Source organism: Microcaecilia unicolor, chromosome 6, assembly GCF_901765095.1.
Source record: "Microcaecilia unicolor chromosome 6, aMicUni1.1, whole genome shotgun sequence".
Lineage (NCBI taxonomy): Eukaryota > Metazoa > Chordata > Amphibia > Gymnophiona > Siphonopidae > Microcaecilia > Microcaecilia unicolor.
In genome coordinates this window covers 135,605,828-135,619,832 of record NC_044036.1, presented here as the reverse complement: position 1 = coordinate 135,619,832, position 14,005 = coordinate 135,605,828, and the positions used below count along the sequence as shown (strand labels likewise).

The 14,005-nt window shown below is 43.3% G+C and overlaps 1 protein-coding gene across 2 annotated transcripts in view; it reads left to right on the top strand.

The window, feature by feature from the left end:
* The window catches only part of PLXNA1 (plexin A1), a 551,734-nt gene that overhangs the window by 532,980 nt on the left and 4,749 nt on the right, over positions 1–14,005 (top strand). For both annotated transcript variants that reach the window (XM_030205992.1, XM_030205991.1), the window contains 2 exons: positions 2,382–2,594; positions 4,803–4,953. In XM_030205992.1, coding sequence (XP_030061852.1) covers positions 2,382–2,594; positions 4,803–4,953 — 364 coding nt within the window. The remainder of the gene's footprint in view (positions 1–2,381; positions 2,595–4,802; positions 4,954–14,005) is intronic.

Here is a 14,005-nt window from a genome sequence, read left to right as displayed (position 1 = left end):
CCTGTGTGTGTAACCCAGAGGCCCGCCCTGACCCTTTTGAAGTTGCATATGGCCAAAACTGTGTGCACGGCTTCTAGAACAGTATTAAGGTTAGTTGTGCATGCAACTCCCAATTGGTGCTAATTAACACCAATTAATACCAAGTTAAGCCAATAAATAATACCCAATTGTATAGAATTAGGGAGTTAGTAAAAATTTGAGCATAAATTTATGCACTAAACCCTAGTAAATTTTCAGAGACCAATTTAGGAGCATAAATTCTTTGAATATTAGGCCTTTTGTGTCTTGTTTCATGGACCCCTGGGCTTTAGTCAGATGAGCACTTGCATGGCAGTGTAGTTATCATGGGAGAATAATCACACTGTTCCCCTCCTCTCTGGGGATCACACTTGTGTTATGATGCAGATGCACAGTGAGTGTTGCTGAATTTCTGCATTTTGCCTGCTTAGCAGGGCTCATACAACTGGACTAATTATGCAAATACTGATTTCTGCTGATAATCTGGGTATTTCTTGGCAGACCTCAACCTGGGAGGGGGGCCAGAGCCCAAAAGGGGGGCACATTTTAGCCTGCCTCCCCAACACACCATGGCCTCCACTGCCGCCTCATATATCTTGGTTGCCGAGGGTCCCCCTTTGTCCAGCACTGGTCTCCATCACATTGCCTGCCCTGCTGTTCCCCTCTTGTCACGTACACATTCGTTTTAATGAAATTGAGCATGCATGAAGCCCAAAGAGTAGCAACATTCCATGCAAAATCCCCAAGAGTAGCGACATTCCATGTGGAATCCCAAAGAGTATCAGTATTCCATACGGAATCCCCAAGAGTAGCAACATTCCATGCGGAATTCCCAAGAGTAGCAACATTCCATGCGGAATCCCCAAGAGTAGCAGCATTCCATGCAAAATCCCCTAGAGTAGCAACATTCCATGTGGAATCCCAAAGAGCATCCGCATTCCATGCGGAATCCCCAACAGTAGCAGCGTTCTATGCAAAAACCCCAAGAGTAGCAGCATTCCGTGTGGAAACCCCAAGAGTAGCAACATTCCATGCGGAGTCCCAAAGAGTAGCAGCATTCCATGCGGAATTCCCAAGAGTAGCAACATTCCATGTGAAATCCCCAAGAGTAGCAACATTCCATGCGGAATCCCCAACAGTAGCAGCATTCTATGCAAAAACCCCAAGAGTAGCAACATTCCATGCGGAGTCCCAAAGAGTAGCAGCATTCCATGCGGAATTCTCAAGAGTAGCAACATTCCATGTGAAATCCCCAAGAGTAGCAACATTCCATGCAGAGTCTCAAAGAGCAACAACATTTCATGCTACCGATCTCAGAGCAAGCAGTGGCTTCCCCCATGTCTATTTCGATAGCAAACTATGAATTTCTCCTCCAGGAACTTGTCCAAAACTTTTTTAAACCCAGATACACCAACCACTGTTAACAAACACATCCTCTGACATTATCTAGAGATAATGCTGGTGTCAGCTGAGAAAACACTGACCACCACCAGCTGACTGTTCATCCCCAAATATGTATACTTCGGAAGAAAGGTAAAGGTGAACAATATGATAGAGATGTTTAAATACCTCCGTGGGATAAATGCAAAGGAAGTGAGACTCATCTGAAAGAAGCTCAAGAACAAGGGAGCATTGGATAAGAGTGAAGGGACAGACGCAGGAGTAATCGAAGAAAATTTCTTTAATGGAAAGGTTGTGGATGTATGGAACAGTCTCTTACTGTATTTGATGGAGATAAGGGCAGTATCTATATTCAAGAATAAATAGAAATAAAAAAAAGTAAAACAACAAGAAGGAAAATAAGGTGAGAACCTTTTTGATTGGACTAACAATACATTTGTTGACAAGTTTTCAAAGTCAGGGCCTTCTTCAGATCTGTAGAAGTGAGGCCTACTTTTGAAAGCTTCTCAAAAAATGTATTAAGTTAGTCCAATCAAAAAGTATCATCTTATTTTCCTTTTTTTTTTTTTCCTTTGTTTTATTTATATTTATTACCTTTAAATGGGCCTAACATGGCTCCCGTACTGCTAAATTCAGGAAAGCAGGGATCTGAGGATTTCTGAGGGAGAGGGAGACTGGGAGGGCTGTACAGTCTTTATCTGCTGTCATGTTCTATTTTTATGATGGATTTTCTACATTCTGCAGTCATGATTTATTAAACCTCACCTCCTGGGAAATACTTGGATTACACTCAGAAATTTGTTGCACGATTATGAAGGTGAACTCTTATTATTACAGTTGCAGAGGGTCTTGGCAGGGTTTTGTTAATAACCCCCATTTAATAATTTGGGCTGATCTGGGCCTTGTCTTTCTTAGCACATTGATCTCATTCTGGGTTTCTTCTTGGGGGTTGTCTTTTTCAGTCTACCTCTGCGTTTTTGGGTGAATGTGATTAAGAACCCCCAGTTCGTGTTTGACATTCACAAGAACAGTATTACTGACGCCTGCCTGTCTGTGGTGGCCCAGACCTTCATGGATTCCTGTTCGACATCGGAGCACAAGCTAGGCAAAGACTCGCCCTCCAACAAACTGCTCTACGCAAAGGATATCCCCAACTACAAAAGCTGGGTGGAAAGGTGAGTGTCCCTCGTTGAGCCAGCCCTGTACAAAGATCATCACATACTAACTAGCAGGGGCAGCCTGACCATTAGGCCACCTGAGGCGGGGCCTCGGGCGGCACGCTTTAGGAGCGGCATCTTGGGGGTGGCTTTGCGGCGTTTTACCTGGTCACGGTGACTTTCCAAGCCCAGCAGTGGCAGCAATTCCCATACGCTGCCCTGCCGCTGCCGGCATCCATCTCTGCCCTTTACAGTAGCCGCCTGAAGTAACTTCCTGGCATTGAATAGCCAGGTATCAGCGGTCACCTAGAAGTTAATCTGGCACCAGTCAATGTTCAGACTGGTGCTCGGTTAATGTTAGCACATAAAGTTGGGGCAGCTTTTTCGCTCTCCTAGCTTTATGTGGTTACTTAGCCAGTTAGTGGACTGAAAATGGCCGCTAACCAGCTAAGTGAGTGCTCCACCCCTGGCCCGCCCCTAATCTAGACAGTTAGATGACTGGCTAGTGGCGATGTTCAGCGGCACTAACCAGTGACATATCCATTCAAGATTTGTGTGTTGTCAGTCCCTCCTTTCCTCCCTCCCGCTGCATCTCTACATTTCCTTCCCGGCCCTTCAAAACTGTAACAATTTCCTCTCTCCCCCTTGCCTTAAAATAGCCTCCAGTTTTTGCCTGGGCAACGCCGGCAGCATTAATAGGGTGCCTGCAGCCTGCACCGGGTGGGGCTTTCTCTCTGAACCATCCCGCCCCTTCTGACACTTTTTACCGGGGCTTTGTAAAACGACCCCTAAGTTGCTCCCAAGACCAGATATAACTGGCCATAGTGGGGTCAATGTTCAAAGCGATTTAGCCTGCCAGAAACAGCTCCTGACTGGTTAAATCACTTGTTCAGGGGTATGTTCTGATAACCGATTAGTGCTACTGATGGTTAAACTCAAAGCCAGCTATTTTGTGGGTGGTCTGGAGTGGGGGGGGGGGGGGGGGGCGGTCACTGATGCAGTTAAGTGCTGACATATAAGCACATAAGTATTGCCATACTGGGACAGACTGAAGGTCCATCAAGCCCAGCATCCTGTTTCCAACAGTGGCCAATCCAGGTCACAAGACCTGGCAAGATCCCAAAACAGTACAATACATTTTATTCTGCTTATCCTAGAAATAAGCAGTGGATTTTCCCAAGTCATTTTAATAATGGCTTATGGAATTTTCTTTTAAACCCTGCTAAGCTAACTGCTTTTACCACATTCTCTGGCAGCGAATTCCAGAGTTTAATTACACGTTGAGTGAAGAAATATTTTCTCCGGTTCGTTTTAAATTTACTACTTTGTAGCTTCATTGCGTGCCACCTAGTCCTAGTATTTTGGGAAAAAGTAAACAAGTGATTCACATCTACCCGTTCCTCTCCACTCATTAAACTGTCTAAGTTTATCTGTTAAATCAGACCATATAAAAGTCAATCCTATCTTTATATGGTGTCACTTATGCAGTTAATATTGTACTGAACCCCATAAACCCGGATATTCAGTGCCAGTATCCGGATGTGACCCGGCATTGAATATTTGGGAATAAAGCCACTGACAGCTCAATATTTACCCTGGTATTTTGTTTAGTTTGAGCCTTCAGATGCGAATTTTAAAGTGTGTCTGACTACGTGACTTTTCACCCTTGCTTTTGGAGATGAGGGTTGAGCTGGGGCTGGTGCAGTAGAGTCTTTATTGCTATTTCCTTCTCTTTGGTTCTCTCTCTCTTTAATTTCTCCTCGCTGGCAATCCGGTTTTCTTTGTTTTCTTTTTGCCTTTTCTTTGTTAGACTCGACTATGTTTTGTTTTCATGAGCTGCTTTGATATGGCTTGTGTAGGTGGTAGAGCAAATTTTAAGAAACAAAACTAAACAAGACCTATAACCTATTGGGTTCTGAGTCAAAACAGAGCTGAATTGTTCTAGGCAACGAATAGACTCAGCCAAGTGAAGAGCAGTATGTGTTTGTTTATACAATTTGTATTTTAATGGATGTGTGTTCACAATCCTACAATGTGTACATTGAAATTACTATATTGTATTGCAATTCATATGCATTTTCTTTAGATTGAAACCTATTGTTTAAATTTACTTCCTTACTGGTTTCAGGAAAATTTCCTTCCAGGGAAGCCAACCTGTCTCTAAACATGATGCCATTCCAGTGCCTAATATTCATCATTTTTCTTTTCTCTTTCTGCTCACTCTAGGTATTACGCCGATATCGCAAAAATGCAGCCAATCAGTGACCAGGATATGAGCGCCTACCTGGCAGAGCAGTCACGGTTACATCTAAGCCAGTTCAACAGCCTGAGTGCCCTGCACGAGATTTACTCATATATCACCAAGTATAGAGACGAGGTACTTGGAAAACCCTCTTTCTCAGGGGAAAGCGTCATCTTTGTAGAGTTTGACACACTGGGGGCAGGCAAAGCTTTAAGAAGCGGGGTTGTCAGAGGAAAAAAAAAACAACTGATAACCTTTCTGGAAATCTAAATTATGTTACCTTCCTACCCCACTATCGATCGATATGAATCTTGAAGCCTAAGAGTTCACAATATTGATATGTTCCTGTTGGAATGTATTGGCCAGTTGAGAGCCTCCTAGTAAGGACCAGGGGAAGTTGGAAGAAATCCAGGGCAAAGCAACAAAATTGATTAGCGCCCCTGGAGGTTCTATAAATGGTGCCCAGATTGGGGTGCCCAAAATTGCATGTGATCCTGAGATCTATGTGCAAATAAATTAGTTAACAAGCCATTAACAGTCAGTAATTGGCTATTAGCAGTCAATTATTGACATTAATTGGTTCTAATTTGGATTTGCGCATGGATCTGGCTACACATGATTCTGTAAGGATCCACGCGCAAATCCTCTCATGGGCAACCCAACAGGTCAGGAGCATTCCAGAAATTTACTCGCAGTGTTATAGAATTTGGGGACTGTGCCCAGCCCAAAATAGTGCTCAGTGTATATTTTTCCTGACACCTAATTGTCTGCAACAGAAAAATATTAAAAATTTTAAAAACAAATGAGGCAAATAAAATAAGGCTGTCCAAAGCTCAGTGTGTAGGACCTTTAATATAGTCACAAAATTAACACACCTAGGACCCGGCATGGCCGTGTTTTGGCATGTGAGCCTGCTTCAGGGGTTAAGAGACCTGTAGCTTGTGTTGGTAAAATGTGGTGCCTTTTAGTCAACTGTATTGGACAAAGACACTTTTACAGTGGTAAATTGCTATTTGCATGTGAAACACCATCAGGCTTCCCAGTAGCTAAGTGTCTTTGTCCAGTACAGTTGACTAAAAGGTCCTGCACACCAAACTTTGGATATCCTCGTTTTCTTTGCCTCACTTTTTTGCTGTTGTCTACACATCCGTGAGGTTTGGACTTTTTCCTTCTTTTTTTTAACCTAATTTTCTGCTTCATTTACTGAATCCAGCCTTATATGGGGGTAATTTTATAAAGTTAGTGCAAACATGTATGCTGAGTGTAAATGATCACGACAATGGTATATGCACATATATGTATGGACCAGGGGCATAGGTACGTGGGGCCACGGGGGCCTGGGCTCCCGTAGATTTGGGCCTGGACCCCCCTGCCGATGACCCTCTCGACCCCCTCCTCCCGCCGTCAACCCGCCATTGCCTACCTTTGCTGGCAGGGGACCCCAACCTCCGCCAGCCGAGGTCCTCTTCTTCCTTCGTTCTGTTTCTGAGTCTGATGTCAGGACGTCAGACTCAGGAACAGAAACAGAACGAAGCCTTGCGATTTGCAAGGCTTCGTTCTGTTTCTGTGAGTCTGACATCCAGCACGTGCAGGACGTCAGACTCAGAAACAGAACGAAGGAAGAAGAGGACCTCAGCTGAAGGGGGTTGGGGTCCCCAGCCAGCAAAGGTATGCGACGGCAATGGCGGGGGATGGTTGACGGTGGGGGGGGGGGGGGAGTCAAAGTTGTTGTTGGTGGTGGTGGTGGTGGTGGCGGCGGGAGGAGGGGTCGGCAATGGCGGGGGGGTGTGTCGGCAATGGCGGCGGGGGGGTCGGCGGGGGGGCTAAAATGTGCCCCCTCACCTTGGACTCTGGACCCCCCTCCCGCCAAAGTCTGGCTACGCCCCTGGTATGGACACACAGAAGTGAATTCCGCCTAAACACTAATCTGTAAATATGCACATATATTACATAGCACAGATTTTAGAGGTAGGGCTGAGTGGGACTTCCACTTACATACTTAAGTTGTGCAATATTATAAGTTATGCAACGTTATCTCCAGCATTTAGGTGTGAGGTCTTTCACTAGCTCTGTGGATGATGTAAGAGCTGGTGAAAGACCTAAATCATAAGCACATATTTCACCTGTAGAAGAAATGAAGCACCTACTTCCTTTATACAATAGGTGCCTGACATAGGAGCTTTCTTACCGAATTATGCCCCATGAGCTGGAATTTTTGATCTTGGACAAGGGGTTGTAGGTGTCCATTTATCTCTGAGTGTGAACTCCCAACGGTGCTTGACTTTCTTAGTCTAAGTTAACTCTGCAAATTGGAGGGCTATCCAACATTAGAAAATAAGCCCTCTAGGATTCTACATACATTACAACAATTGTACAATGACTCTCTCTTTCAGGTTTTAAACAAGACTTCTTAGTTATGAACCATGCTAGCTTAAATCTTGATGTGGCTCTGTGCACCCTCCCTTTCACAGCCTTTCAAGTGTAAGATCAAAGGTATTATAGTCAGCTGGGAAATAACCACGTAAATTTAAATGGAAAATTTATCCACATTTTCAGTGATCACTGAAAATACACAGATAAATATATATGGATACATTATCTGTATAACCTAATCCCTGCTATTTCTGCAGTGGTATTGCAGGGATAAGGTTATACTCTTCTATGGAAAACATTAAGCCCTTCTCTTGCCCCAGTTTTAAATGCAGAAGTTTACCTGTGATGAAGTGCTGGATTAAGCCTGGGTTTCCTTAATTGCACTCCCTTATTGGGCCACCTTAAGAGAGGCAGAGCTGACCTGCTTAGCCAGGAAGGTGGGGCTCAGGCAGAGAAAAAGTTAAATATCTAGAGTGGGAACAGAACAGGGAAGCCCAGAACAGGGAGGAAGGGTTCTCCAGGAAATCCCAGGAAGGACTGCAGATGGGTCCAGAGAAGAAGGGAACTGTCCGTCTGCACAGATGTCCACTACATGTATGTAAGAAAATAGAAGACTGCTAAGTCAGGAACAGTCTTTTCCCTAAGAGTCCTGATTCTGTAGATCCAGGCCAGAGTTAGGCCTGAAACTGTATGCTCTCTTTGAGATATTGCTTACTGGGATTGAGCCTAGACAAATGCCAACCTGGGGAAGACTTTTCACTGATCCACAAGAGACTTTAATTGCAAGACAGCCAGCCTGTGGCAATAAAGATTTTTAGTTTACTATTATTCCTTTGGATGTTTCTGTAGAGGCTCAGTTGCCTCCATTACACCCATGTTACCACATTGCCCTTACGGGGTCTTACATGGCTAAAACTTAAGCATATTTGTGCCAGGAAGTTTTAAAACAAAGCATGTACATAATTACTACTACTACAAATCATTTCTATAGCGCTACCAGTCGCACGCAGTGCTTCACAATTGAACATGAAGAAAAGACAGTCCCTGCTCAAAAGAGCTTACAATCTAAATCAGGACAAACAGACAGGACAAATAAGAGATAAGGGTAGGACAGACAGATAGGACACATAGGGGAAAGGGACTATTGAAGAGAGGAAGACAAGATAAAGGTTACGAGCAGGTCACAAGTTAGGAATTAAAAGCAGCATCAAACAGGTAGGCCTTTAGCCCGGATTTGAAGGCGGCCAACGATGGAGCTTGACGTAATGGCTCAGGAATATTCCAGGCATAAGGTGCAGCGAGATAAAAGGAACGGAGTCTGGAGTTAGCGATGGAGGAGAAGGGTGCAATTAGGAGAGATTTGCCTAGTGAACGGCGTTCCTGGGAAGGAGTGTAGGGAGAGATGAGGGTGGAGAGTTAGTGAGGGGCAGCAGAGTAAATGCACTTATAGGTTAATAAGAGGAGCTTGAACTGTATACGGAAACGGATTAGCACCTGTTGGCAACCACTTAAGTTCCGTTGAATGTCGAACTCTAAAAACATTGTTCCTTGGTGTAGGGCCACTCGGGCAACAGCTTCCTTCCAACAGCAGGGGTTTCTCTGCTTCAGTCAGATATACTAACTCTTGGCTAGCAGCTTCCTTACCCCACCTAAATGAGTCACACACATTTCTGGACATGTTCCCCCTAAGGCTTATCAATCGCTAATCTTCCTCAGTGCCCAAATTGTAAAAGAGTTAAAAACTCATCAGTTGACATTCTGAGATTCTCAGACTCTTTTACATTCCCCCCCACCCCCAACCTCCTTCCTTTAGTGAAGAATTTGGTGTTTCCGTACTCAGAAACATTGCCCCTAGAATTCTGGGAATATAGAAAAGACATCAACCATTGTACCTCCTCCAATGAAAGAACAAACAAAATTTGCTTAATTTATGGCAGGAGAGATTTAAATATGGGGAAGAACTTTTTACATGTGAGGGTAGTCGAGGCCTAGTTCACATTTCCCAGGAACTGGTGTGATTTCTTATCACTGATAATAACAGGTGCTTAGGATCTAGCCAGTAGGCACGGGATAGACCAGATCATTTTGCAAGCTATATAATCATCGAATGGATTTATAGCCACTTATCCCAGTTTCCAAGTGGGTTATGTGTAAACATTTCACATAAAACTATAATGCAAACAAATCAAATAACATTCATATATCTCCTGTTCCTCTTCTGTGGTTTATCAATTAACAAGTAAAATGAGAAAACTGGCGATCTCTGTATGTTGTTAAAAGTGGAGACATTGCTGAGTCTCCTGTGAAGATTGCACATTTGTTACAACAGTGATGCTTTTGTGCATTGATATTCCAATACACCAGTGAACTCGGAAGATGTAAACCTGGTTGTGTTCCTTCATCACAATGGTGTAGTACCCCATAGCCAAGGACCGTTTAATATACTGTTCTTTGTTATAGAGTGAGGGGTTCATTCAGAAATGCCATGGTATCATTAGCTATGTGTTCATTTCTCTTTGGTAACATTGTTATATCATGTAAAAAAAACTAAGCATTCAGACACCAGGAGAGATGGTAATACTTGAGAAAAGATAATTTAGGACAGCTGTTGGCACCAATGGTCAAGGCTTCATCCCTACCTGCTGGCCATTGACATCATTTTCAGGACTTAAAATTGCCGTTGGTTGGGCATTAATCGATACTGTTGTTGACACTCAGAGTCTCTAAAGGTTGCCCAGGCAATGCAGACTGAATTACTCAACGCATGGATAAGCTCTGGAACTCACTGCCACAGCAAAAACAGTTCATCTTTTGAATTCTGGGAATTCCGGGAGGTGGTGGAGATGAAAACGGTAACGGAATTCAAAAATGCATGGGCTAAACATAAAGGAATCCTGTTCAGAAGGAATGGATCCTCAGAAGCTTAGCGGAGATTGGGTGGCGGGGGGGGGGGGGGGGCTGGTGGTTGGGAGGCGGGGCTAGTGCTGGGCAGACTTCTACGGTCTGTGCCGTGAAAATGGCAGATACTAATCAAGGTCAGGTATACACAAAAAGTAGCACATATGAGTTATCTTGTTGGGCAGACTGTATGGACCATGTAGGTCTTTCTCTGTCGTCATCTACTATGTTACTATCTGGCTGAGTTAAAAAAAAGTTTGGCCACATTCCTGGAGTAAAAGTCCATAAACCTGGGGAAAGCCACTGCTTATCCCTTGGGATAAGTGGCATAGAGTCTTGCTACCTTTTGAGGCTATACAAGGTATCTGTGACCTGGATTGGCTGTTACTGGAAACAGGATACTGGGTTAGATGGACCTTTGGTCTGACCCAGTTGGGCAACTCATATGTTCTATGTTCTTGTGTCCTTTGAGGTGATCTTAAAGGTGTGGAGAGGGATTAGGTGCTGTACCCTTTTCGTTGGTTCCAGTGTTCTCAGTCGGGCACCTTTTGTGATAATCACATTCACTAGAAAAATGCAGGCTATCCCTCTCTTCCTCGTCCCTAAAGCAGTGCGCTGGTTTGCACTTTCTGCGGCTCTTAGGCTTGCCTTTCCGTATTCCTAAGGGGATTAATAAATTGCAGCTGCTCTTTTTGTTTGCTTTTGTTCATTTAACACAATTACGAAGAGCAAGACTGCTTCCTGTTTGCTGCACAACGAGAGAGAATAATCTTTCTCGTTGTTTGGTGAAATAATGTGTTGTCATTGACTGTGAATAGAAATCATAATTTATTTACATCTGTGTATTTCCATCTCTGTAATCACCGCTCTGGCTCCTTCTAGCCTGTGACAGGCAGTTAGCTTTCGTTCACCGTCACCGGCTTCTTTTACCAGTGCCGCTTTCAAATGTGCTGTAAGATAAAAAGGTCATGAATAAAACAAGAGGCGGGTTGTGAATCTTTTGACACAAACAAAACTTATACGCGGAGAACTTGGAATCTGGTTCAACACTGTACTTTCAGAAAGTTGGCATTGTTTTTTTGGGGGCTGCAAAACAAAATAATTCTTCAGCTGTATTTGAAAGGGGGCTAGTTTGATCCCTTGTTGGTGGCAGTTGTGTTTCTAGGGCTTGTTCTGTTTCTGGGAGTGCTGGAAAAAGCCTGTTTGAATACGGTGAACTTTGTTTCTGTCTATTATTTAATTTTATTTATTTATTTATGCATTTGAACCCCACATTTTCCAACCTAGTGGTAAGTTCGATATGGTTTACAATTAACTTAAATATACAGGTATCAAGGTTGTGAGAGTCGGCGTAAGCTTGGTTCAGTTGAGTCTTTGATCATGTGCTGGAGTGTGGTGGCTGGGATCTCCTTGGCTATATAATTTAATCGGAAAGGAAATTCATGAAGAGATGAGCTTTCTTATGTTTTCAGAATGTTAGGTAGTTGTTCATGCATTTTAAGTCCTATGGTAGAGAGTTCCAGATTTTGGTGCAGATAGGCAGACGGAGAATTGTCATTTCTTGTCGTTTTCCATGTTTACGGGAATTTTTGTTTTATTTGGGTTTGTCGTTATGAAAGCAATGTCATTAAGAGTTGCAGTCTATGTGCAAACAGACGCACTATTATTAGCAAACAATAACCAGAAAAAGTTGTGGTGTTTTTTCTGGTGACAGACCCACCCACACATGCACTCCGGTGCAGCTATGAGACACCCTGACGTATGCTTCCTTTGGGGGGAGGGGGGGAGATGCGTCATAGGGTTCTCAGGACCAGAAGAGGTTCCACGGAGGGCCCGGCCGTGCATGTTCCTGTTTTAGACTGTACTCTGCTTCCAGCTGATAAAGGTAACGAGCAGGAGGAGCTGCTTCAGGAAAGGAGAGACATGCTGGATGTGCTCAACATTTTGCTGGTGCCACGACACCTGTGGTTCCTCCCATTCTGACGCCTCTGTGCAATTCTGTAACTGTGCGGCTTTATTTAGGAACCAGTTCTGAGAGGGAAAATAGAGGTTACTTTTCTTTGGATAATTGAGAATATATGTGCGTATGCATTTAACCCCATCCACAGAGCTGGTCTGTTTGCACCAAATGCTGAAAATGCACGCCCAACACACAGTAATGCATGTGGAGTCCCACACATGTTTCACACAAACTCCACCTCCACATTGGGGGAGAATATAAATTCCCTCTCCCCAAAATATGTGCATAGTGGTATTTTATAAATCACGCCTAAAGTTAGCAATTTGCACCAACAAAAACACGGTAGAAATTCACCTGTCTATATTCAGGCGTGGAGCCCCCCTTATTCTATAATTGCACACGTAATTAAAAGTCACGCCCGATCTGCCCATTGCCCTCCCATTTCCGTGCCTCCTTTTTCTGATGGCGTGTAAATTTTAGGCACGGATATGTCCATTAAATCTAATTAGTGCCAACACTTGCTTGTTAAAAAGCCAATTATTAGCGTTAATTAGCTTGTTATTCAATTAAAATGCAAAAAGGTGAGCACATTTTTTAGTGCTTTTTGTACAATTAGGGGGACTATGTATGATCCCCCAGTATTTACGGCATAGCTCCTAGGTGGGCTTTTGGCATTTGCACATATCTACACACATAGGCACATATATTTCAATTCTTTGCTGTTGGATTTGAGACTGGAAACGTCATCTGTAGGGTTCAAAAAAAGCCTTGAAAACTTGGCTGTTTAAGGCAATTCTTCGAGTAGTTCAAGGCTTAAAAGCCTATAAAATTTGGTTATTTAGGCGAGTTAGGTAATACACTGAGTGGTTTGTTTTTAGTCTGTTGGGGCACTGGAGTTTTTTACGTAATCTCTCATGTACTTTGGTTTGATTGACCTGACACTGGAGCTTCAGGATGATGAGTGTATTAGTTGTTGTTTATCCCTTCCAATTTTGTCTCTTGAGTTTTCTGTTAGATATCATAGTCTGAAGGTATTAATTATTGTGCTAGCCTCATACCTTTCCTATTTATGTCTTGTTTGAGTTTGATGTTGCTTTGTATTTTTTTTTTTTTGAATTGTGCCTTTATTGTAATTCTCTTTGATGTACCTTTGTTTGAAAGGCAGTATATTAAATATTTCAAAATAAATAAATATACACACATATTTCATTATTTCAATCTACTTGTGCAATAGGCATATAAGCATCTATTTTATAGACTTACCCAAAAGGGTTACACCACGTTAAGGTTTCATTGTCCCCTACCCCCTTCCCACCAGTCTCTGTGCACTTTTCTGTGTTTCTCTAAAGACCCCGTCTGATGGGAGGCTCTAGGAAAAGCATCTGTACTTTGTCCGAGGCTGAGACGCTGGCATGTTCGGAGAAATGAGATCTTGATGCTGAAATGCCGGTGTCTGGCATTTTCAGCATTGTGTGTGCATGCACCCTGCATAATTACAGAGCTCTCCACTTATACAGAGTTACTTAGGCAGCCTGGATCTCTGTGGGTTTTATGCTCTACTGTTTGGTCAAATTGCTGCCTTTATCAAAAGAATAAAATTTAACCACCACTTGTTGCTTAGCAACAGAGCCATGGGAGCAGGTTAGCCGTAGAAGAAAATGAAAGGGTGAGAGTGGAACCTGTTTAATGCAACCTCTCTGTACTAAGGACATGATGTGTGTGTGTGTGTGTGTGTGTGTGTGTGTGTGTCTGTCTAGGAGGAAGGACCAGTATCTTGTCTTTTGTGTGATGAAAGATTATTTTGCTGAATTTGTCAGTTGGGTTTTAATAAGCTGTTTATCTTGTCTAGTGCCTGTGGAGGGTTAACCTGATGATCTGTAGGAGGATATTTGCTAAATGATTTTATAGCTGGAACGTGTGTATCCCAGAGCTGGAAAACATTGGAAGCACATGGCC